At 37.6% G+C, this 25,239-nt stretch overlaps 1 protein-coding gene across 1 annotated transcript; it reads left to right on the forward strand.

Moving 5' to 3' along the window:
• Positions 1 to 20: 20 nt before the first annotated feature.
• LOC136252868 (E3 ubiquitin-protein ligase TRIM71-like) lies at positions 21 to 10,130 on the forward strand. Its single transcript, XM_066045451.1, has 2 exons — positions 21 to 1,598; positions 9,147 to 10,130. Exons 1-2 carry the CDS (start codon positions 187 to 189, stop codon positions 9,979 to 9,981), a joined length of 2,247 nt encoding a protein of 748 aa, XP_065901523.1. The 5' UTR covers positions 21 to 186; the 3' UTR covers positions 9,982 to 10,130.
• Positions 10,131 to 25,239: the final 15,109 nt, after the last annotated feature.

Raw genomic sequence — 25,239 nt, forward strand, 5'->3', positions numbered from 1 at the left:
AATTGTGGGTTTGAGTTTGGGTCACGAGAGTAGTAAGGTACTTGGCACGTGTTGGCGCTGGGATCTTCTCCGCTCTACCAGTTGATGAAACGCTCCTCCTAGATATCCGTAACAGCTGGGGAACTACCTTGCTTTAATAGTATCCTTATACAGAAAATTCTAAACTTAGGTACAGTGCGAAAAAACATGGCAACTAACTGGGAAAACGTGAAAGAAGAACTCACCTGTGCAATTTGCCAAGATCTCCTTAACGATCCCAAGATACTTCCGTGTCTTCATTCGTTTTGCACTGACTGCCTTAAAGAATGGTTGGGTCGATTGCCCTACTTGGAGGCTTCGAAACGTGACGTCGAATGTCCACTGTGCGGAGGAAAAGTTTCGCTATCCACTTCACGTGCAGTAGAAGAATTACCATCGCATTTTTCAGCCGTTCGTCTGGTAGAAATTGTGCGTCTACAAGAACAAGCAAGCAGTAAGAAGGTCACGCCTGTATGTCAAAATTGCGAAGATGGTGAAGCAGCAGTTTCTTCGTGTAGCGAGTGTGTTATATTCTTGTGTGACTTTTGTAAGAAGGCACATCGAAAATATAAAGCCACCAGCGCTCACAAACTGCGTTCAATGGATGAGCTGAGGGAAGGAAGTGCTACTGATATTCCATCCATCTTACCAGAGAAGGTTGAGATGTGTCCCATCCACCCTACCAAACCACTTGAGTTGTACTGCAAGTGTGAAGATGTGTTGATCTGTCGAGACTGCATCATCAAGAAACACAAGGACCATGACTATGATGTGATCTCTGATGTTGTAGATGGTGAGAAAAAGATACTAAAGGAAGCTCTTCCTGGTATCCAACAACTAATAGATGAAGTAGAAGGAGCTATCAATGGAGTGAAGAGCAAAAGACAAGACGTAAAGAACAGGAAAGAAGAAAACTTGCTTAGAATGAATGATGTCTTTCATACCCTCCATGTTTCCCTGGATGAACGAAAGAAACAGTTACAACAACAGATCACCCAGGATACAGAGGGAAAGGATAAAGGCTTAGCAGTACAGGAAGATGAACTGTGTTTCTTACTATGCCAGTTGAAGAGCTGCTGGAATTTCATCGATGACAAACTACAACGAAGTGTTAACAAGGATGTGTTGGCTATGAAGAGATCAATGTTGGAGCGACGAAATAAACTGAAAGAAATGATGGCCAATACAAAACTAAATCCAGCAGTTCATGAGCAAGAAAAGGTTCAATTTTATGGCATTCATCAGGTGAAGAAATGGTTATCTTGCTTAGGAATGTTTACACCTATTGATATACAAAAGTGCACTGTAAATGACATGAAATGCATGTTTCCTTTTAAGAAGAACAGCACAGCCACCTTTTCTTTTAAAGCCAATAATTCACATGGTGAAGGGGTACCAAACGTTGTAGATTGTATCACAGTTGAAATTCATTACCATGGTAAACCTCACCTTGATGAACCAGCTACAATCAAAGATACTGGATATGGTCACTTTGAGGTATCATATACTCCCAGAGTTTGTGGTGTCCACACCTTGTCTGTGTTAGTGGCAGGAGAACCAATACCAGGAAGTCCATTTAAGTAAGTTTTTGTGAATCTGCGACCTGATATTATATTAACACATTCTTTTAATTTTTGAACCAGGCGTTTAATGTACAACCAACTGCAGGCAAACTATGCATAGGCACACCTGGTATCCTGAAAGTTTTTCTAAGATGTGTGTACTTATCTATGTACATACTTGTGTTTGCCCATATGTACCAACTTTAGCAAAACCATTACATGGTAAAAGAAGCCAGCATGTGAAAAACGCAGGCTAAATGAAATGTACCCATTGTAAACCTCCACGTAGGTACAGTACTGCTCAAACACAACGTTTTCTTGTAAGAGTGTGAGCGATTAAAAAATTTGCTAATTAAAGGGCATGGCACCCATTTCACTTGCGAGTTTTCATCCCTAATGAAACAGGATGAATACTCACAAACAAAACAGGTGCCATGTCCTTTAATTAGCGAGTTTTTTAATCGCTTGCACTCCTAGCAAGATGACGTTATGTTTGAGCAGTACTGTATGCTTTGAAGTGTGTGGTTTGAAATATAGGTATAGCAACTCTTCAGAGTCTTTGTGAATGACCTTCCCATTGGGTTTACCAGGTGTTTATTGACCTTGTAGACCATCAGGGAAGGAAATTTTCTTCAACTTTCAAGGGGCATGTCTCCTCTTATTAAACCAGGCACGCACCCACAGCTGGCCAAAAGCCGGCTGTGGGCGCGCACCTGGTGTACTGAAATTGTTTTTGGAAAAGTGTATGTGTGTGTGTCTACCTACCTATCTACCTATGTTTGTCCGTATGCACCCACGTGAGAAAAATCATTAAATGGTAAAAGCATCTTACACGTAAGAAGTAAAAGCGTCTGTATTACACTTCCGCATACTTAAACTTTGCTCTGAGTTGGTTTCTTCTCGACAGTCTGAAAAACGGGTATGGTCACTCTCATATACTTCATAAACGGTCTTCCCTTTCAGTTTTGTAGACGTTTAATACCTTTAAAACAATGTTAAAGGCCTCATAGGCTACTGGAGATACAATACCGGTATATCGCCCATTCTAGTTGTTCAGTGGTTAAAGACCACACTTACATGTGTTCAGTGTGCGCATGAGTGTTGTCTGCATGATTACATCATTCTCAATGTGAACGATCAGGCTTCATAGACCTACTGATATATAATGGCACTGCTATATATAAATGTTTATACTGAAGCATGATATGTGACCAAATTTTGATAATCATTGATCTATGCATACACCAGTGAAATTCACTTTTCACCATGAATGGATAGCCACACCAATACTATATGCATTTGTACCACAGCCATGCCTCTGATTTGTTCAGGCTACTTGTCATGAGTGGAGTGTGCCAACCACTGGGAATGCCCCGGCACCTTGTAATGTCACTAGCCAGCTGAAACACGAGACCAGAGACATGAACACCTTTGGACAGTTGGCCAGATATTTTCTACGTATATTTCTTTAATTTTCAGTGCCATAGGTGGTCTTGAGAGCCCAATGTTAGGGCTTGAAGCACCATATGACCCACTTGGCCATTTTCTGTTCATACACCCATGGTGAAGCACTTGTGTTATAGTGTGAAAAAAGGTGCTCAAAATCATGGTTACATCAATAGCTGGCTTGCTATGGATTGAAGTGAAAATAAACATTGTGGTTGGCTGCATTCACGGTGAAAATTTCAAACTCATAGCTTTTGACCTTCCCAAGCTATACTGGATTGAAATGCTTAAAATCGCATATCTCACAATTTATTGATGTGCGTAGATCAACAGTTTTCCCAAATTAAGTCACATGTTGTTTTTGCATGGCAGTAGTGTAAAGGCTAATGTATGTACAATCACTAACTTCGTACTTTTTTATTTTGTTCTGAACACATGTTTATTAAATCTTTCTTTGGTTTGCACACAAATGTATCACCTAGCTAAGGTTTATGTAATAGTTATACCATTGACACGAGTGCTTTGCCGGGTATACATACAATGTGGTATATACGTACAATGTGGGGTATACATACAATGTGGTAACTGATATACATACAATGTGGTATATAAGTGATATGCCATGCTTTGTGGCTACGCTTACCATGTATGGTACATTATGCAAAATCCTTATCTAAACAGTAAACAAGTCTCTAATAACAAGTGCCTCAATTAATCAATAATTATTCACCTGAGTAAGAAAAAGGATTTTCGATGAACTCTTCTCTCCTTTATGGATAACTCGAGTAATCATGACTGGCACCATTAAATAGTCTAAAAACCTAATCTATCAACGATTTCTACTGATTTCAATCTCCAACAGGTGCTGTTACTTTATAAATTGCTATCTATAATCGTTTCATCTACTGGGGTGTAGAATATAACAGTTACTCTAGAAATGACAAAATATATGCACTCTCCCTCAAGCGCTGTGTGCTCTCAGGAAGTCGTGCGTATATTTTAGTCATATCCCTCGTACGTGCGTTATAACTATAAAATATATTGCATAGTTAAGTAATTCCCTGTTTATTAAGGATACAGAGCATTAACTAGGCACAAGTAAAGTACCAATAAACATACAGCGTGTGTCCCACATCCTCAAACATGAAAACGTATAATTACCATGTATAATATAACTAGTATTTTAACCCTTTAAGGACCGCTGCCGTAATATTACGTCCAAAGTAGGTATTGCTCGAAAGACCAGCGCCGTAATATTACGTCCAAGATTATTGGCAGTAAACAAAGAGCTATAACTCCGCAACAAATGAAGCTATTAGATCGAAACAGGGGCCATTGTATTCGCCATTCATAGGCGATTCTTTTGATATATAAGACCAACTTATCACGCAAAACTAAGCCTGTGTAAAATTCCTAACAAAGTACAAACATTTAATATTTACACAACAATAAAACTAACCTTGTAGAAATCGCTCCATAACTTTGGCTGTGTTCATCGTATTAACTTCAATTATAGAACTTTGCGTGGGCGAGATCAAAGGAAAAAGTGTACTTTAAATTTCATAAGGCACACTCTCAGCCGGCCAACTGCTTCATCGACCACAAAGAGTGCTTTATTGCACCGCAAAGAGTGCTTTATTCGCAATAAAGCACTCTTTGCGGTGCAATAAAGCACTCTTTGTGGGCAATAAAGCACAGTTGCCCACGTGCCTTAGTGTAGGCTAATAGCCTACGGGGCTCGCGCCAGTACGACTAATCACCCAAGCCGGTGAAGGCTGATAGCCTCGCCGAGCTGAGTGATCAATCACCCCAGCCGATACGAGTTCCACCACTGGATTGCTTTTATAGACATACCTAAATGCTTCGATGATGGGTGGGAGAAGGTAACGTTGCTGTTACGTTTGTTAATGTAAACGGACAAGTCCTGGAGATATCACGGAAATACTTCACCATGTGACTCACAATGGAATCGATTGTGGGTTGCGAGCAAAACCTGCCAAAAGACGCGATGAACGTCTACTATGCCAAACTATGGTGAAATACGCGTGAGTTACTTTGTTAAACTAGTTTGTGTGCGTTCAGGCTGCTAAAAGTTCGTGCAACGCTTGTTAATAAGTAATTACGAGTCCTAGTGTATGGTGAAGCTACACGACTAGAAAGTTCCATAAATCATTTAAAGCATAGCCGCGAGTGCTTCGCCTCGTGCTTTATTAGCATCGAGGCCAAGCGCCGAGTACTTTATTTTTCATATAGCACTCGCGGCTATGCTTTAACATATACATAAAGCTCAGAGTGCTCACTATTTAGAGGCGAATAATTTGATATGCAAGATCACGTGATGCGGTTTTAAAAAACTAAAATGGCGAACTGTTTTTATTGATTGTGTCATGAAGAAATCGATCGCGTGTAGGTGTTTGAAACTCACCTTAGTGCTTTTAAGACATTGGTTCTACACTTTGGTAAGTTAGATAATGTTGTTTATTATTGTCAGGCGAGTCTTTTAGTATAATTTGTTATACAATTGAGCACTTGTAGGGGCTTTGTCAATGCTATAAACTTATTATATATTTTAAAAACACTAAATGCTCAATAATCATAAAACGTGTGGGCTTTCAGGGTAGACTATGTGCACAATTTTTGGTCCTTAAAGGGTTAAAAAATTGTTAATTTAAAAATGAAGTAGGGATCTATGCAATAAAACGTAGTGAAAAAAGAGATGAATGATGCATGTTATTATAGCATAGCTTGATGGGAAAACCACTACTTTGGGACTGAACAAAATGATTGTGTTATAACTAATGTGAATAGGGACTTTCCCATCGAGCTATGCTGTAATAGCATTCATCATTCATATCTTGTTTCACTACTTTTTATTTCATAGATCCCTACTTCATTTTTAAATTAACTATTTTTTAAATACTAATTTGTTTCCCATAACATAACAATTTTGCGAATTTGGTGAATGCTCTATTAGAGTCAGTGAATACAGTCATTATGGATTTTGGTACTATACAGAGCATTTTCAAGACTGCTTTTAAGCAGAAACACTTAGTACAGTGCTATATACATCATAGGGACTAATAAACTTCCTTTAATAATGAATCACATTATAGAAGTCAAACGTGTCACCAGTAGCGGTGTGAATATAGTTTACAATTGTAGGGATTCCATTAGCTAGATAAACAGCCATCTAACCACTCAATACGTCAAAGCAAAAAAAGTTATTGTAAGTGTATAACTGCTACTGATATGAGCACAATTATTTTGAGTTACTCTAATAAAGCAGTCACCCATTTTTAGATTTATTTTTGTTACAGCGCACAGCAATCCTTCAAAGAATAATTGTAGGCTTTGACATTTAGAGTATTATTAGTAGTACCATATGGGCTAATGAATTCATTGCAACTATGAATCTTGTTTAAGATAATAGTGGCGACATAGTCCAGACTAAATGACACTTATAACCATATGAATATAATTTGCACTTGTATGGATTTCATTAGTTAGACAAGCTACTGGTTGATCAATAAAGCTGTCTGTACACATCAATAAGCTCTCAGTACAACTATTTGTGATTTATGACAAAACAATTTTAAAACTCTCTAATAGAGCAGTCTTTCGTTTTTAAGTGTTAAATAGTTGGTAATGCCGTTTTTGTTGTAGCACAATTAGCTACAATGTAACTCATGACTGTTCTATTAGAATATCTTACATGACTGTTGTATTAGAGTATATCTCAAGTCAGCCAAGGGGTGTGCAGCTAGCTAGACCAATAAGGGCTGGGGTGACGTCATCTTATTTACTGATAAGTAAATAGCTAGACTGTTAAGAGGTGCATATAGTCTCCATACTCTATCGCAATTAGTCCAATCTTTATTTCATGGGCGAGGTCGCGAACCTATTGTGAACGGGTCCCAATTGCGGAGTTGTAGGCAGATATCTAGCTAGTATATTTCTTCTATAGTAGTGCTGGGACTGAAGCGCTTCTGAAATTCAGCTTTGAAATAATTCTGTGGCATCTAAGTATGCTACTGAAATAGTGCAGTACATAAGCCCTTAAAATTGACATAATCGTTCACATTTTGATAAAATCACCAATTTTTTTACAGAGTATATGGAGCGTGCACTAAGTGTTTTAAGAAGGGGAGGCACATAAAAAGTCCTCAGGAACACCCCTTTTTGCACCCTGACAAGAAAACTATTTGTTACTATTAAAAATCAATCATGTTTCTATCAAGTTAACTGCTGGGCCTAGTATCATAGTAGTACAAAGTGTACAGCTGGAACATAATAGCCTATTAGTAATCTATAAAAAAACAAATAGTTTTCTCACCTAGGCAGTAAACAAAATCACTAAATTTCCATTTGCAGGGATTCTGTTAAAGTTTTGGACCTTCAATGCTGACGATTGTGTAGTACTATGTACAAGGATCATCCTGATGTGTATCGTTTCTTTATTAAAGGGGTATAACAAAAGTTATTTAATGCTAAAGTCACAGGTGGATATCTCAACAGAAAACCATGAACTACAGCAGTTCAATTATCAAGCACAGAGCTTGAACAAAAGGTCCCTTGTCTTTATACTGGGCACCATATGAAAGGTAATTAAATTTCCAGTTTAATGAAGGCAGTTGCAACATTTTGTTCTCAAGTTACAGCGCTTTCAATTCAGTGTAATATAGCATAAGCAAGAAAAGCACACAGATGAGTATTAAGGTATTTCTTAGTGCTGTGATAATGCTCAAAATAAGCATAAAGGAGCTGGGTTCCAATGAAGTGAGATTTTGAGCACTAAGACGTACCTTATGACACATCCTTGTGCTTTTCTTGCTTATGCTATATTACATTGAATTGAAAGCGCTGTAATTTGAGAACAAGATGTTGAAACAACTTGCAACTGCCTTCATTAAACTAGAAATTTAATTACCTTTCATATGGTGCCCAGTATAAAGACAAGGGACCTTTTGTTCAAGCTCTGTGCTTGATAATTGAACTGCTGTAGTTCATGGTTTTCTGTTGAGATATCCACCTGTGACTTTAGCATTAAATAACTTTTGTTATACCCCTTTAATAAAGAAACGATACACATCAGGATGATCCTTGTACATAGTACTACACAATCGTCAGCATTGAAGGTCCAAAACTTTAACAGAATCCCTGCAAATGGAAATTTTAGTGATTTTGTTTACTGCCTAGGTGAGAAAACTATTTGTTTTTTTATAGATTACTAATAGGCTATTATGTTCCAGCTGTACACTTTGTACTACTATGATACTAGGCCCAGCAGTTAACTTGATAGAAACATGATTGATTTTTAATAGTAACAGTAACAAATAGTTTTCTTGTCAGGGTGCAAAAAGGGGTGTTCCTGAGGACTTTTTACGTGCCTCCCCTTCTTAAAACACTTAGTGCACGCTCCATATACTCTGTAAAAAAATTGGTGCTTTTATCAAAAAGTGAACGAATATTTGGCTTAGGCGCTGGACTAAAAGAAAGTCTTGATACAGAAAATTAACACTTCAATATGGATTCGTTGGATGAAGAAGACAAGCAGCTTGATTGAAGATAAAAGAAAAGACAAGGTGCAGAGGGCCTATGCTCGTCAGAACCCCAAAAGGCACATCCCACTGGTGAGTTTGTTATGTGGCGTAAAATGGTGGCTGTGCGCTGCTTCATTTGGCCTCTAGCCTTGCGACTGGGGTCAGACAGGCAGGCAGGCAGTGAGCAGACTAAAATTCAAGTTTTGGCGATTTTTAAAATTCTATATCCAGCCACCTGTAACTGTTTGTTTATATATTATGTATTATATGGACTAGTACTACTTTGTAAAGGCAATTTTCATAGTGTAAAATGTCTCTAAGATGATTTTTAAAGGCAGACATTTTGGCGGTGCAAAATTTTCAAGGGGATCCCTACTTAAACAGTACTACCATACCATTTGTTATCAGGAAATTAGACTTGTTCCCCTACACCATGTATGAGTGTCTGGTTTACTAACTGTTCTGAAATCACAAAATTAGTTGTGTCCTTGTTGTTATGGTACTAGTGTAATTTTTTTGTGTAATGCATACATTATGTATTATAATTATTATTGATTAACACAATTTTGTATTGTTTTAGAGTGACAACAACATTGAGAGACTACACTAAAATTGAAGCAGAAAATTGTCAACTGATCACACAGTATGGAGGGAAGAAGTTTAAATGTACTAGAAATGTTACCACCACTGCTAATGATGATGTTGTCATGGTAGACAGAGACAATCATGATGTAGTAATGTTTGATAAAAGCTTGAAATTGATCAGAACTTTTGGTCAAGGAAGTGGAAATAGTAAACTGAACAATCCTGTAGGTGTAGCTGTAGGTCACAATGTAATAGCAGTCAGCGAGTGCGAAGAAAATGTGGTGAAGAAGTTTACTCTACAAGGAGACTACCTATCAAATTTTGGCTCTCATGGCAGTGGAGATGGTCAGTTCATAAATCCCCAAGGACTAACGTTTAATAGTAAAGGATTACTGTATGTGGTGGACTGTAGAGTTCAAGTGTTTGATAACAACAACAGTTTTTTATTTAAATTTGGCTCTAGAGGATATAAACCAGGACAGTTTCAGAATCCACGTTATATTGCTGTGGATAGCAGTGACCAAGTGTATTTGACTGACTGGTGTAGTAGTGGAGGAATAGTTGTGTTTCGTGAAGATGGTCACTTTATTAAGAAGATAAATTGTAACAATCCATGGTCCATTTGTCTTACTCCTGATGATTTTATAATCACTGATCCTGATGATAGTGTCACAGTGTTCAGCCCTACCCACCAGCTGATTACTAAGCTGGGAACAGAAGGAAGTCAAAGAGGACAATTCAGTGACATCACTGGTATAGCAGTCAACAGTGTTGGTACTATCTTTATTGCAGAGGAGGAGAATTATCGTCTTCAAGTTATTACCACTTAACATTATTATCAGTTATGAGTATATTGTTCGGTATAATTATGTACAACTTCTGCACACAAACCTGTAATAGTATGTTATTATACTAGGGAAACAAACAAAATCTTATATATATTATTTGAACAAGAAAAATAGGGATTGTTATTGGTTGTGATCAGAAAAATCAGCATAAATACAGGGATGGATGATGGAGAAGGAAACACCGAGGTGGTAATGTGCACCACGAATTCATATTTTTGACTTAATGCATTTTGTGGTTTATGTTTTATCAAAGAGGTGGACATGTTACCATACCCAATGGCTTTGTTTTGGAACAAGCAAATTTTCATGTTGTACCTGAATTTCCCAATCATTTAGTTAAATCGGTTGAGATATTTTGAAGCCCCGTAAATTGTTTGTTCTTGGCTATGGTTAGAGACCATGCATGCAGAAAGATAATAGTGTATTATTAAAAGGCCTCATTTAGTCAACCTTGCCATAATTCAGCACTAAACTAGTAGCAGAACTGATAGTGCTTATAGTCTTTAACAGATACACAGTTAATATTTGCACTACATGTCGAGAATGCATGTACATGGTCATCCAGTCATCATGTAATTGTTATATCTTCTCTCTGATTATTCTTTAAAGATTGTAGCAGAAATCTTAACAACAAATTTAACTACTTTTGGTGACACTGATCATAAGTGTGTGAACTTTTTTTGTGAGATAACACTGAATTGAAATTAAGTAGCAATACCTAGTACCGGTCTAATGATGAGAATACTTTTTTATTCCCATACAGTATTTTACATTTCCTTTATAAATGTATTACCTTAAAATTTATGGCAGTGATTCCCAGTTCACTCTAGATTTTGATATAAAGAGAAACTGAATCAGTGCTGCATGAGAATTGTTTATTATAACATTTTGTTTGCTGTCATGTAACTATTTTTGAGTGAGTAAAGAAGTCCTTGTAAAAAGCTTCTATGTATATACCCTGCAGGATTATAATACGGTTTTAAATTGGGGTACGCAAAAGTCACTGTACACATACTGATAAAAAGTGGACTAAGCTGTTTCCTTTAACCATTTAGGTCCACTACGTATCCCCTGCTGCTGCTATCATCACTGCTTCACTTTACAACTGGTAGTGCCTACAATGTGACACCCGATGATCACTACTATCCTATCACTACATGTCATCATTGTCATAACCTACAACACTACCTGCTCAATACCACCAAATACTTCACCTCTAACACTCAACTACTCTTCCTACCAGGACTACATCACCTTCACACTGATCTCATCATACAAAATGTTCACAACATTTCACTCATTGGTAGTACAACTACAACATCAGACACAGTCATCCAGTGTAACTCATCAGTTGGTATTGTAATGACTAATATTATAACTTGATAGTAACTAATATAACAGTTAGGAGCTGCTTGGGTAATGAATATAACAATGTTACAATCTTGATCAAGCAATGTACAAATGTTCAACTGAGACATGTAGTGATAGAGAAGAGCCATAACTCATATGGTATAGTTGGCATCAACATTTTGGGTGACTCACATTTCTCCTACATCACAAACAATGTCATAATAATTATTTACAATAACACTACAGTGGATATGGAGAATCACAGTTTTACAATAGGTCACTATCAAATCAATGCTGTTGATAGGTGTTTTAAAAATAGAGTGAAATTTAAACTTTATCAGTGTACTTACAGGGCAAGGATACAAGTACTCAATTCAACATTTCAGTGGCTCAAAAATGACACAGCAATTTCATTTGAATTCTGTACTGAAAGTGTAAGGCAAAATATAGTGTTAGTTAAACATTGTCAATTTGCTAACAATGACATGGTTTCTTTCAAAAGTGTAATAAAGTTGCATGGTTGTGAACAACAGCAACATGATGGTGTGTGGTTTCAGAATTGTGAGTTCTTCAATAATGTCTTTTCAGGAAAAGGAATAATTTATATTTCCAATAGTCAAAATATATACATAATCCACTTTAGGTTTCATCACAATACCTATTCTTTGGCTCTTAAAGTTGTGGGAATATCATACTTGGAATTGAGAACTAGAATCACCATTACCAATACAGTGTTTCTATCTTCCATATTAGTGCGATCTAAAAGATTATTGAATATAATAAGAGCAGAATTGCACTTACAAGGTCCAGTGATATTTTACAACATCAGCCACACAGATAGTGTTGTTAGACTGGAACGGAGTAATTTAACATGTTATAACTACATTGAGTTTGCAAACATCACAGGAATAGCTATTCTTGAATATCACTTCTTCAAATACTCCAAGCGACCTAATATATTTTTACGGAAAGGTTCTATAATTAATATAACTCACAATACATTTCAAACCTTTGTTTACGAGACAAATTTAGAGGCATTTAATTACGTATCTGCTTACAAGTATCTGTCTTGCTTCTTTCAATATCAAAGTGATGCACACTCCAACACTAAAAGAAATTATTCCATAATATTTGATAACAATTATGAGAATATACCAAAAATTGCATACAAAAATCTTCCTCTCACTCACTGCAGTTGGTTGCCACAGTCAGCATTCAGCACTTCAATGCCACTGGAGGTAAACAAGAAATACATAAAGTACATAAACAAATCAGGTACATTTGATATGTTACCACAACATGAACGACAAAAGACTTTGTGTTATTGTGATACCAACAACCATTATGATTGTCATAAGGAGTTACTTGATCCTGTATATCCTGGACAAACCAATGCATTGGGGTTTTACACAAACACTATTGGTTTTGGTTATTTTGATAATGTAATAACAGTCGTGAATAATATTACTTGGTTACCACCTACTGCTTGTGTCATTGCTAATTCTTCTGAAATGGTACAAATCACAAAAAGTCATACTTGCACTACCATAAAATAATACTATTGCATTTCTGAAAGAAAATTGGTGTGAACTGTTTTTGAAAGTGTCTAATGATGGTACTGAAAAATTAGATATTTATTACATTGAAGAAAAGCCTTGTCCACCTGGTTTCATTAAGTTTAATGGTATGTGTCAATGTTACCAGTTCCTCACACAGTTTGGCATTAATTGTAATATCAATGATCAGACTATACTACGACCAGCAAAGTCATGGATCTTACCAATGTTTCAAAACAACTTGTATTCCTATGAACTTTCACTACAGTGTCCATTCCACTACTGTCTACCTCACTCATCACATCTTAACTTCTCTACTCCTAACTCGCAGTGTCAGTTTAACAGATCTGGTATATTGTGTGGACATTGTCAACAAGGTCTCAGTACTGTATTTGGTTCCTCTCACTGTCAACAATGTTCAAATATATACCTGTTACTAATTGTACCCATTACAGTAGCAGGTCTTGTGTTGGTCATACTACTCTTTATTCTCAACCTCACAGTAACTGATGGAACTATCAATGCATTTATACTATATGCTAACATCATCAGTATTAACACTCCAGTGTTCTTTCCTCAATTAGGCAAACATACACCAACCTACATATTAATTTCACTAGCTAATCTTGATTTGGGTATTCAAACATGTTTCTACAATGGTATGGATGACTATGCCAAGATGTGGTTACAATTAGCATTCCCCTCCTACCTCATCTTCATTGCTACATCACTCATCATAACAAGTCGTTACTTCACTACAATACAGAGGCTCACTGCACGTAGAGCACTACCAGTACTTGCTACACTCTTCCTATTGTCATATACTAAGATTCTCTTAACAGTGTCCAATGTGTTGTTTTATTTCTCCAGTGTTATTAAACTGCCTAGTAAACACACCATACTGGTGTGGTCAATTGATGCTAATGTACCACTTCTTGGAGTTAAATTTGCCATATTGTTCATAGTATGCTGCATAATTTTCTTAATTCTTCTGCCGTTTAATATAATTTTGTTATTCACAAGAACATTGTCAAGGTTTAAATTCATCACAAAATTGAAACCACTACTGGATGCTTATCAAGGACCATACAAGATCAAATTCTACTACTGGACTGGTGTACAACTTGTGATAAGAGTTGTATTCTATGGAATATCATCACTGGAGAGGAATATAAACCTCACTACAGGAATCATGCTACTTACTATTGTAGCTGTTCTTCATGGATTTGTACGACCATTCAAAGTGAAATACAAAAACTATCAAGAGATGATGTTCATAGTTAACCTTCAATGGATATTTGTTGTTTTACAGCACAGTGAAGAAAATGTCATGATTGTCAACATATTGCTCAGCCTGGCTGGAGGTCACTTTATTTGCATCGTTACCTTTCACTTTGTAATTTATGCTTGTGGAGGAGCAATCATAGACAAGTTGTCCATATTATTCAGTAAACTGTTTCACAGTAGCAATAAAGTAGTTCAACAATTTGAGCTTCAAGAGAACAGACTCAGTAATATCCCAGAGATTTCCTATAATTACAGTGAGTACCAGGAACCTCTGATTGGTGTTGTCTAATGCTCTGGCTTGTGACCAATACGTTATACATATTATACACATTAATATGCTGCATGTAGCCTTTCAGTATAGTGGACAGTAAGCTTTATTTATTGGTGTACTCTATGCATATGAACTTATTTTGGTGAAACAATATAAAGCAACACTGTAATAAAAATATAATGTTCAACAGAAACCTGTAAACAGAATGCATGTACAGTATATACATTATTGTGGCTACAACATTTCATACAACAATAAAAAAAGACTTTGGGGTCACATTGAGGTTCACTAATACTGCCAAGCTCTCATGAAGGAAATGGTTTGAGGGTGATATTGTTGACTACAAAAATTTAAACCATACTTACAGTACTACTGCACTGCATGATAAATCACTGTCATGATACAAAACATGTTTGCCTAAATTTACTTTAATATATATTGGCAAGAATTAATATTTTTACCTTGCAATAATGGAAAAGAGACATCAAACGTTAATGTTCTTTGTTAGCATATACATACAGTACATCCTGTATTATGAGTTGCAACAGTTTATTGTAAAATGTGATATATACTTAGGCATGAGGCCATTGTGCTCCAAAAATTGAGCATTATGCTTTTGAACAGTGCTCAAAAAATCACCTATTGTGCTTTTGAGTATTGCCAATTATTCCCAAAATTATGCCACCATAATTGGCCAGTTTATTGCTGTATCAGACCATTTTCATTCGTGTTTAAGCTTCCTATAGTCTTGAATTCTTTAGCTGGTTGCAATATTAGAGTATTTCGTTTCAATGTGATAGAGTAAATAATATCTAATCCAAAACAGCCAAGCTGTAAAAAAAGTGTGCGGCCCTCAGAAAGGCTATGGTGAAAAAAGATGTGAAATCCAAGGTGGCGGCCAAGAAATGGCTGTGATGGTAGGTTAATGGTAAAAACTTTAATAATGACAATTCAGGTGAATTTTGTGAAGCGGCACAAAAATTCACCTGAATTGTCGTTATTAAAATTTTTACCATTAACCTACCATCACAGCCATTTCTTGGCCGCCACCTTGGATTTCACATCTTTTTTCACCATAGCCTTTCTGAGGGCCGCACACTTTTTTTACAGCTTGGCTGTTTTGGATTAGATTTCATTTCTTTTTGTATTTGTATACCCCAAAGCCGGCCTATGGCCAGCTTTGGGACTTTTTTAACCTATGTTTTTTTTCTTTACTACAGGAAGAAGTAAAGATGAAGTAGATATACTTTAAATATTTTATCAGTAAATGTACAAATTATATACATAATACACATGTGACCGGATTTGCAAAAAGGGGCCTTCCACACACATCCAATTTGCCAACTTTGACAATTGATAACTAAAGAGCTATTGCCTTGAAATTTGGGCAGTGGTGATTTCTTTGCAGCTGAACTCTCCACATGATGGTTTCTTTGTAGCTGAACTCTCTACAAGGCAATTTCTTCTAGCTGATCTCTCTACAGGGAGATTTGTTTGTAGCTGAACTATCTACAAGGTAACTTCTTCTAGCTGATCTCTCTACAGGGAGATTTGTTTGTAGCTGAACTATCTACAAGGTAACTTCTTCTAGCTGATCTCTCTACAGGGTGATTTGTTCGTAGCTGAATTCTGTACAGGCGATGTGTTTGCAGCTGAGCTCTTTACAAAATGGTTTCTTTGTAGCTGAACTCTCTACAAAGTAACTTCTTCTAAGCTGAACTCTCTACAAAGTAACTTCTTCTAACTGATCTTTCTACAGCGTGATTTGTTTGTAGCTGAACTATCTACAAGGTAATTTCTTCTAGCTGATCTCTCTACAGGGTGATTTGTTTGTAGCTGAATTCTGTACAGGTGATTTGTTTGCAGCTGAGCTCTTTACAGAATGGTTTCTTTGTAGCTGAACTCTCTAAAAGGTAACTTCTTCTAACTGATCTTTCTTTCTACAGGGTGATTTGTTTGTAGCTGAACTATCTACAAGGTAATATCTTCTAACGGATCTCTCTACAGGGTGATTTGTTTGTAGCTGAATTCTTTACAGGTGATTTGTTTGCAGCTGAGCTCTTTACAGAATGGTTTCTTTGTAGCTGAACTCTCTACAAGGTAATTTCTTCTAGCTGATCTCTCTACAGGGAGATTTGTTTGTAGCTGAACTATCTACAAGGTAATTTCTTCTAGCTGATCTCTCTACAGGGTGATTTGTTTGTAGCTGAATTCTGTACAGGTGATATGTTTGCAGCTGAGCTCTTTACAGAATGGTTTCTTTGTAGCTGAACTCTCTACAAGGTAACTTCTTCTAACTGATCTTTCTACAGGGCAATTTGTTCGTGGCAGAATTTTCTACAGGGTGATTTCTTTGCAGCTGAACTCTCTACATGGTGGTTTCTTTGTAGCTGAACTCTCTACAAGGTAACTTCTTCTAGCTGATCTCTCTACAGGGTGATTTGTTTGTAGCTGAACGATCTACAAGGTAACTTCTTCTAGCTGATCTCTCTACAGGGAGATTTGTTTGTAGCTGAACTCTCTACAGGTGATTTGTTTGAAGCTGAACTCTCTAAATGATGGTTTCTTTGTAGCTGAACTCTCTACAAGTTAACTTCTTCTAGCTGATATCTCTACATGGTGATTTGTTTGTAGCTGAATTCTGTATAGGTGATTTGTTTGCAGCTGAGCTCTTTAAATAATGGTTTCTTTGTAGCTGAACTCTCTCAAGGTAACTTCTTCTAGCTGATGTCTTTACAGGGTCACTAGTTTGTAGCTGAATTCTCTACATGGTGGTTTCTTTGTAACTGAACTCTCTACAAGGTAACTTTTTCTAGCTCATCTTTCTACAGGGTGATTTATTTGTAGCTGAATTCTTTACAGGTGATTTGTTTGCAGCTGAGCTCTTTAAAGAATGGTTTCTTTGTAGCTGAACTCTCTACAAGGTACCTTCTTCTAGCTGATGTCTCTACAAGGTCACTAGTTTGTAGCTGAGCTCTCTACATGGTGGTTTTTTTGTAACTGAACTCTCTACAAGGTGACCTCTTCTAGCTGATCTTTCTACAGTGTGATTTGTTTGAAACCGAACTCTCTACAAGGTAACTTCTTCTAGCTGATCTCTCTACAGGGAGATTTGTTTGCAGCTGAGCTCTCTACATGATGATTTCTTTGTAGCTGAACTCTCTACAAGGTAACTTCTTCTAGCTGATCTCTCTACAGGGAGATTTGTTTGTAGCTGAACTCTCTACATGGTGGTTTCTTTTTAGCTGAACTCTCTGCATGGTAACTTCTTCTATTGATCTCTCTACAGGGCGATTTGTTAGTAGCTGAACTCTCTACATGGTGGTTTCTTTGTAGCTGAACTCTACAAGGTGATTTTTTCTAGCTGAACTATCTCTTTCCATAGTTGCATGAACTCCCTACAAGGTAACTTCTTCTAGCTGATCTCTCTACAGGGTGACTTGTGTGTAGCTGATCTCTATACAGGTTTCTTATTTCTAGCTGATCTCTTGAATTCTCTTCACGGTGACTGCTCTATTAGGATGACTGCTCTATTAGAGTATCTCGATCTCGCACTTGCTGCACCAAGTTGGATTTCGTGTTATAACTCCGTGGCTTTAAGTCTGATTCTTCTACACCATTGATGAGCCTTTCTAAGATGATTACTCCATCTGTACAACGATTTTCAAAGCATTACCCTAAGCGGTTTATCTGGTAGGCTTGGCAAGCAGTCGTTTTTTTATTAGCTGATCTCGATTGCGTAATTGTTACACACTGTTGGTTTTTTCGTTGTATCTTCCTGGTTTTTAGTTCGATTTCTTTCAAACCACAAAAGGTTTGAGGTTCAATAGTTAACCTATTCACCCACCGATTTTCAGCTTCTTCCCATACGCGGTTTACCCTGTAGGCGTGACAACATATTGGTGTTATTTTTCGTTAATAATCGCTCATAACTCTTTGCTTGTTTATCGTATTCCAGCCAAAGTTGGTACCGAGATGCGCCTTTATATCCCCCTTCTGTGTGCCAAATTTCAAGGCAATCGGATAACGCGTTCGCGTTATATAGCAGTTTTTGTAAGTGTGCGACAAGAAAAAGAAAAATAAGAAGAAAAAAAAAACGAAGAAACTGAGCCAATTTTTGAATTCGCATATCTCGGGAACGCGCGAAGCGATTTCGCTCAAATTTGGAATGTGGAGTGCTGCAGTTGGAGGGAATGTCCACAGCAAAAATCGTCTTGTTTCATCAAGGAAGCACAGAGCTACGGAGGTGCGAAAATTGCAGAACAGCTATCTCGCAAGTCCGCAATCCGCAGTTCCAAATCTTCCAACTATTCGGATAGATCTTCCAGTTTGCGTACCCACTTAGATCCCTCCTCTCAACGTGCTTTAGATCTAGCCTCAGCCAAAGGGGCCTCCAACTGGCTTACCACCCGGCCCCTACAGGAACATGGCTTTGCACTGCATAAGTCCGCGTTTCACGATGCCGTGGCACTACGTTATGGGTGGTCTCCTCAGCGGACTCCTGCTCACTGTGCATGTGGGACTTCCTTTTCAGTGGAGCATGCTTTATCCTGTCCCAAGGGTGGCTTACCTTCTATCCGACACAATGAGATCAGAGATCTAACTGCTACCCTGTTGACTGAAGTATGCTCTCAGGTAGCTGTTGAACCAGAGCTCCAGCCGGTTTCACAGCAGGACTACCCTGCTTCTGCCAATATCCAAGATGGTGCCCGTCTTGACATCGCCATGAATGGTTTTTGGGGTGGAAGAAGTGAAAGATGTTTTGTGGATGTGCGGGTGTTCAACCCTCTGGCTGCTTCTAATGCGTCCTCATCACTGGCCTCCTGTTATCGGAGGCACGAGAACATTAAGAAACGTGCGTATGCTCAGAGAATTCGTGAGGAGGAGCATGCCTCTTTTACCCCCCTGGTAATGTCTGCCTCTGGTGGTCTGGCTCATGAGGCTTCTGTTTTTTATCAACGCTTGGCTCATCAACTTTCAAACAAGTGGGGCGATGATTACTCTGTTGTCATGGGGTGGTTAAGGTGCTGTCTATCTTTTTCTCTCTTGCGGTCCTCCATACAATGCATCCGCGGAGCCCGCTCATCCATCGGTCACTATGTTAAGACTCCCCCAATTGTGGAGCTGATTCGGGCAGAGTCTCAGTTTGCCGTGGACTAAGAAAGTCCCGGTTTGTCCAGCACAGGCCATTTATGTGCTGGGGGTGGTAGGCAAGGGCAGTCCATCAAGCCCGGGTAAAAAAAAAAAAAAAAATATATATATATATATATATATATATATATATACTCACGGGTGTTACGCGCCGGCTTCTTGGGCCGCACGACACACTACCGTGTGTCTTGATTCAGTAACTGTTCTATTAGAATTTCTGACTGCTCTATTAGAGTATCTCGATCTTTTAAAACGAAATTGTGCAATCTGCAGATTTTCCTACTATTAAAGCTTTATAATCACCTCAAAATGTTAGCATAATTCCTGATTCCCATACATACCTATTATGCACAAATAGTATTTACCAGAATTAAATGTACAGCTTCAGGATAGGTGAAGCAGCACAAAGAAAAGGGCTGGATATCCTTATCTAAAGAGGTAATCAAATGTAACTATGAATTCATTATGATATATTCATACCTTATACCTCTTTGTAAATAGTGTCAATAGATACAAATTTCTCCAACAACTTTATTTAGTATAGTGAGATCTCGCTTACACTGAGTTGTGAATTTTATGTGGTTGTTGAAATAAGTGGGCGTTTGTATAGTTTGCTCTTATAAAATTGCAATAATTGTCCATGGAATTCCTCTATAGTCTCATGCTGATATGTAAACAGATATGTCAAAAGGTACCATTTTCATACAAAAAAATACTTTGAAAGGTCTTAACTTTTCAATTATTAGCATTTGATTGTCATGAATTTTCATGAGTAAGACCATAGCATATTTTGATATAAAGAAACACTTAATCAGAGCTAGGAATCAGTTGTTACTGATTGAATCAACTTAATCAGGGCTAATAATTTTGTTTTCCAGCAGGGGAAAGAGCTACTAAGGAAACCATTGGGTAAGGGGTGATAAATGTCTGTACAAGCCAAGTAAATAAATATTGCATATATGTCACGATACTACATATTATAGGTCTTCCAATAAATAGTACCAGGTTGCAGCAATGTATCTGTATAGCAAATATAATGTGATAGTTGTAACCACTGATGCTGTTATATAAATGAGAAATGAGTAGAACTAATTTGTTTTGCCATGTACAAATAACTAGCTAGTACTTTATCTGCCCAAATTCTCCTCAGTTTCCAATTGCCCTTACAGTACTACTATGATGTCGGTTGTTATCATTTACACACGCAATGAGAACACGTGTAACCAATGGGCATATGCAAATACTACGGTGGTGGTGTGCATATAATTCAAGCATTAGGGTGTACATGGTGAATCATGTACAGTATAGTTGCATACAGTTATGAATAGTGGTGGTTTCAGTGCCAAAGTAGAGATTTTCCCAACGAGCTATGCTGTAATGCCATCATTCATCTTGTTTTACTACTTCTATCACTTGGATTCCTGCTTTATTTTAAAATTAATGATTGTTAATAATACTAGTTTGTTTGGTTTTTTGTTATAGCATACAGCTACACACGTGTGACTGTTCTATTAAGGTGACTCCTGTATTAGAATCTCAGTCTTTCACCTACCAGCTAGGGGTGTATTACTACTAGTGTAAAAATAATTTAAAAAATTAAAACATGGGAATAGAGATCACAGAAAAAGTAAAGAAACAGGAATCAAACAAGCCAGCATGTTAGACAATACAGAGATCTCTATTTGGACTCAATGGACTAAGGAAAAATTGTTTCTCCATAAATCAGGGGCAGATAACTACTGAGAATGCTTCTGTATAAATGTTAATTTGAGTACAAATAGAGATTTCTGTGTGTTTAACATGCTGGCTTGTTTGACTCTTGTTTCTTTACTTTTTCAGTGATCTCTATTCCATGTTTTAATTTTTTAGACTATTTTTACACTACTTTTAACAGTGGCCAAAGAAACCTACCTAGCAACTACCGGCCTTGTTGCCATAGTCCGTTAAATTCAGCATTAATTCAACAGAGCAATAAACCTATTGTAGAATTTTATGTAGAATTTCATTGTGCCTTTTCCTGTGGTGATTCACGTGATCATTTCGTAAAATAAAAGTGCCATGCCCAAATGTCAAGAGGTCTGTACTCATAGTGTGGCACTCCAGCTTCTTGGGCCACAGTAGTGTGTCTTGATCATACAGTAACTTTCAACTAACTCACTGTTGTGTAGAACTTTGTTGTTACTACTATTATTAGACAGTTGCCTTATCACCACTCTCTCAACAACATACAATACAATGTATTTATACAGTACAGGTTACAACAGATATAACATTAAAAAATGACTTGAATGCATACAACTACAGTAACAACATGGAAATGTGTGTAATGAGTTCAGTGATTGCAACATTTGCTGAGTGGCTGAGTGTGATGAGTTAGTTGCTGACTTAGGGTTGATGGTTCAACCTCTGAATCAGGGTTCAATCGCTGAGTCACAGTTGCTGATGATGTTGCCACAGTTGCTATTTAGTTTGATACACATTATTCTTACAGTTTCACAAGATATTACTATGATTGGGTGACAAACAATCAAGTACAAATAGCTACTAATGGGTTAACTGAACAAAAGGAAATGCAATTGTACTTGTATTTATAATTATAGCCAACACATTGTTCAGCTATACGCAATAATAATATTATTATTTTCAGTGCCACGTTACACCTTGACATAATTCTTAATAATTATTATTTTCTAAATCTTTGGTGTACCTACCATAATGCTAATGATTATTATTACAGTGAATGGATTATGCTTAACTGCTCTAATAGAGTATATAATCTTATAGAGTTTACACACACACATCAGAAGATGTGATGTTACAATAGGACCTACATGCCCAACATAGTCAAATCTTCAAAAGTTTTCTTACCTTTGAAAGAAAATATATACTTGCCATGTTCTGTTTCCAGTGCATGGTGCACCAGTAACACAAGAACATTAGTGTCATCAACTACAACATTCACTTCACTTCCTTTAATTGCAAATTGAAGTGTACACTGAACAATCATGCAGTGTGTCAGCATCCCCATTACAACCTGGCTATCGCCAGCATGGAGGACGTCAATCACAGGCTCTTCCACCTCAATCGTCTGCGAGTCTTGAGGAACGCCATTTCATAGAGAACCTTGGGACTGACGGTGACTGCAGTGTGTTCTGACCGGAAGACACATAGAAAATGTACTAAGTATGGCTGCGTAAATTGTGGAATGGTTCATTTGTGCCTTGAAAATTGTTTTAAGATATACCACACCAAGGAAAACTATAAATGAATAAGGGTTGTATGCTATTTACTATGTCTTAGACTTTTTACAGGTTCAGCCAATGTATATAGTTTAGATGTGTTGACAGTATTATCTGTTTAGTTATGTACAGAGCTGTTTGTAATTCAGGTTTTTCCACGATTGTGGTTTTTTTCTGAAATCACTTGGATCGGTTGTTTCTAAATGAGGCAAACCCTTTACTGAGTAAAGATTCCAGCTCTTTAGTGTATATATTTCATGTACATTTTATGTTTGAAAAGTTTTTCAAATTCTAATGCTAATAATAATACTTTATGTTTGATGAACAGTGCATGATAAAATGGATTGCTGTTGGTATTTGATTGACCAGTCACCAGAATACGTCTTGGCAGCACGTTGAAACGCCACAGTGATTGTATTGGAGTTCTTTGTTGCATGCCTACAGGGTAAAAATAATTGAGAATACGACAATTTTTTTTCAATTCACAACTACCTGAGAGATGTAGCTATGTCAATGGAATTTTACCACCTTGTATCAAGGGTACCACCCTTTCTAAACACCAAGTGTTGAGGCGAATGGACAGAGGAGCTGCCTACCATGATGATTATTTCCAAATGATGCGCGTATTGCTGTGGATAAATGGAGTATTATTGATAAAAACATAATAATAATATGGATAAACCCCAGGTTATCCATCGTCTGTGTACCAAGTTACAAGCTGATACATAAGGATTTTCACAGATACAGTACTAGTCGTGTAAAGACGTGCGGTTACTTCGCACAATTGTGTGAATACCATAAGTTTTTTCTAAAATTCATAAATACCTGAGAGTTGCAGCTATGTCAATGGAATTTCACCACCTTGTATCAAGGGTACAACTCTTTCTCGACACCAAGTATTGAGGCGAATCGCCAACGGAGCCACCTACCATGACGGTTATTTCCAAGTTATGCGCATATTACTTTGGATAAATAGAGAAGCATTAATGATAAACAATTGATAGTCACGATGGGTAAACCCCAGGGTATCCACCATCTGTGTACCAAGTTTCAAGTTGATACGTCGAGGATTTTCAGAGATACAGCCTTGTAAAGACGCGCGATTATTTAAAAGCGCTATGCACACATAATGCTCAGATTTTAATCTTTTCCTGGGCTAGATGGAATGTCCTTGCCAGTTGGCACCACCCCTCTACACAAAAGGATGTGTGAACAATATAACTGAAAGCTTACTGTACTACAAATTTGATTGCGTTGCCTGTATTGTATAGCCAACTCCATCTCTGGCTCAGGTGAAGCATTAGGTGAGTGGGATAAATTGAACCAAAAATATAATATGTTGAATTATGTCTATGAGAAGAAATTTTTGAAAGGATGGGGGTACTGTCCATAGCCTTCTTGCTACAGGGGCACAGCCATCTGGCTCGAATTTTAGACTGACTGCCTGACTGACCACAGTCGCAAGCCTAGAGGCCAAACGAAGAAGTGCACGGCCACCATTTTACACCACAATAGCAAACTCACCAGTGGGATGTGCCTTTTCAGTGGCAGATTTAGGGGGTTTCAAGGTTTCCACTAAAATCCCCATTGAAAAAAATGATTACGTAACAATTAAATGTTTTAATTATTGCAGCGTGCGCCTCGATCGAGATACTCTAAGGCCACTCCAAATAAATTCTCTGTTTCCCGTCCTGGACTCAGGCATATTTGCATGCAGGCGGGTGGTCCATTTCCATTATTTCATTATAAACTTGGCAGCCATTCAAGCCATTATTTGCCTGGCACAGCCATGAAAAGCTGCATAAAAACATGCTTAATGCTTGTACCTTCCTTTTAAGTTGAAAAAAATAACACAAGTGTGAATTTTTCCGACTTGATAGCATTGCTGACACGTGAGCTGACACAGTTGCAAGATAAGCCTTTACAGAATGCAAGAATAACCGGAAATAATGGAATAATGAAATCAAGACACACGGTAGTGTGTCGTGCGGCCCAAGAAGCCGGCGCGTAACACCCGTGAGTATATTGACAGGAAGAAAGAAAACGCAATTTTCGCATCTCCGTAGCTCTGTGCCACCTTGATGAAACAAGACGACTTTTGCTGTGGACACTCCCTCCAACTTCAGTACTCCACGTTCCAAATTTGAGCGAAATCGCTTCACGCGTTCCCGAGATATGCAACTTCAAAAATTGGCTCAGTTTCTTCGTTTTTTATTATTATTATTATCAAGACACACGGTAGTGTGTCGTGCAGCCCAAGAAGCCGGCGCGTAACTCCCGTGAGTATATTGACAGGAAGAAAGAAAACGCAATTTTCGCACCGCCGTAGCTCTGTGCTTCCTTGATGAAACAAGACGATTTTTGCTGTGGAGATGCCCTCCAACTG

Source organism: Dysidea avara, chromosome 4 (assembly GCF_963678975.1).
Source record: "Dysidea avara chromosome 4, odDysAvar1.4, whole genome shotgun sequence".
NCBI classification, from domain to species: Eukaryota; Metazoa; Porifera; class Demospongiae; order Dictyoceratida; family Dysideidae; genus Dysidea; species Dysidea avara.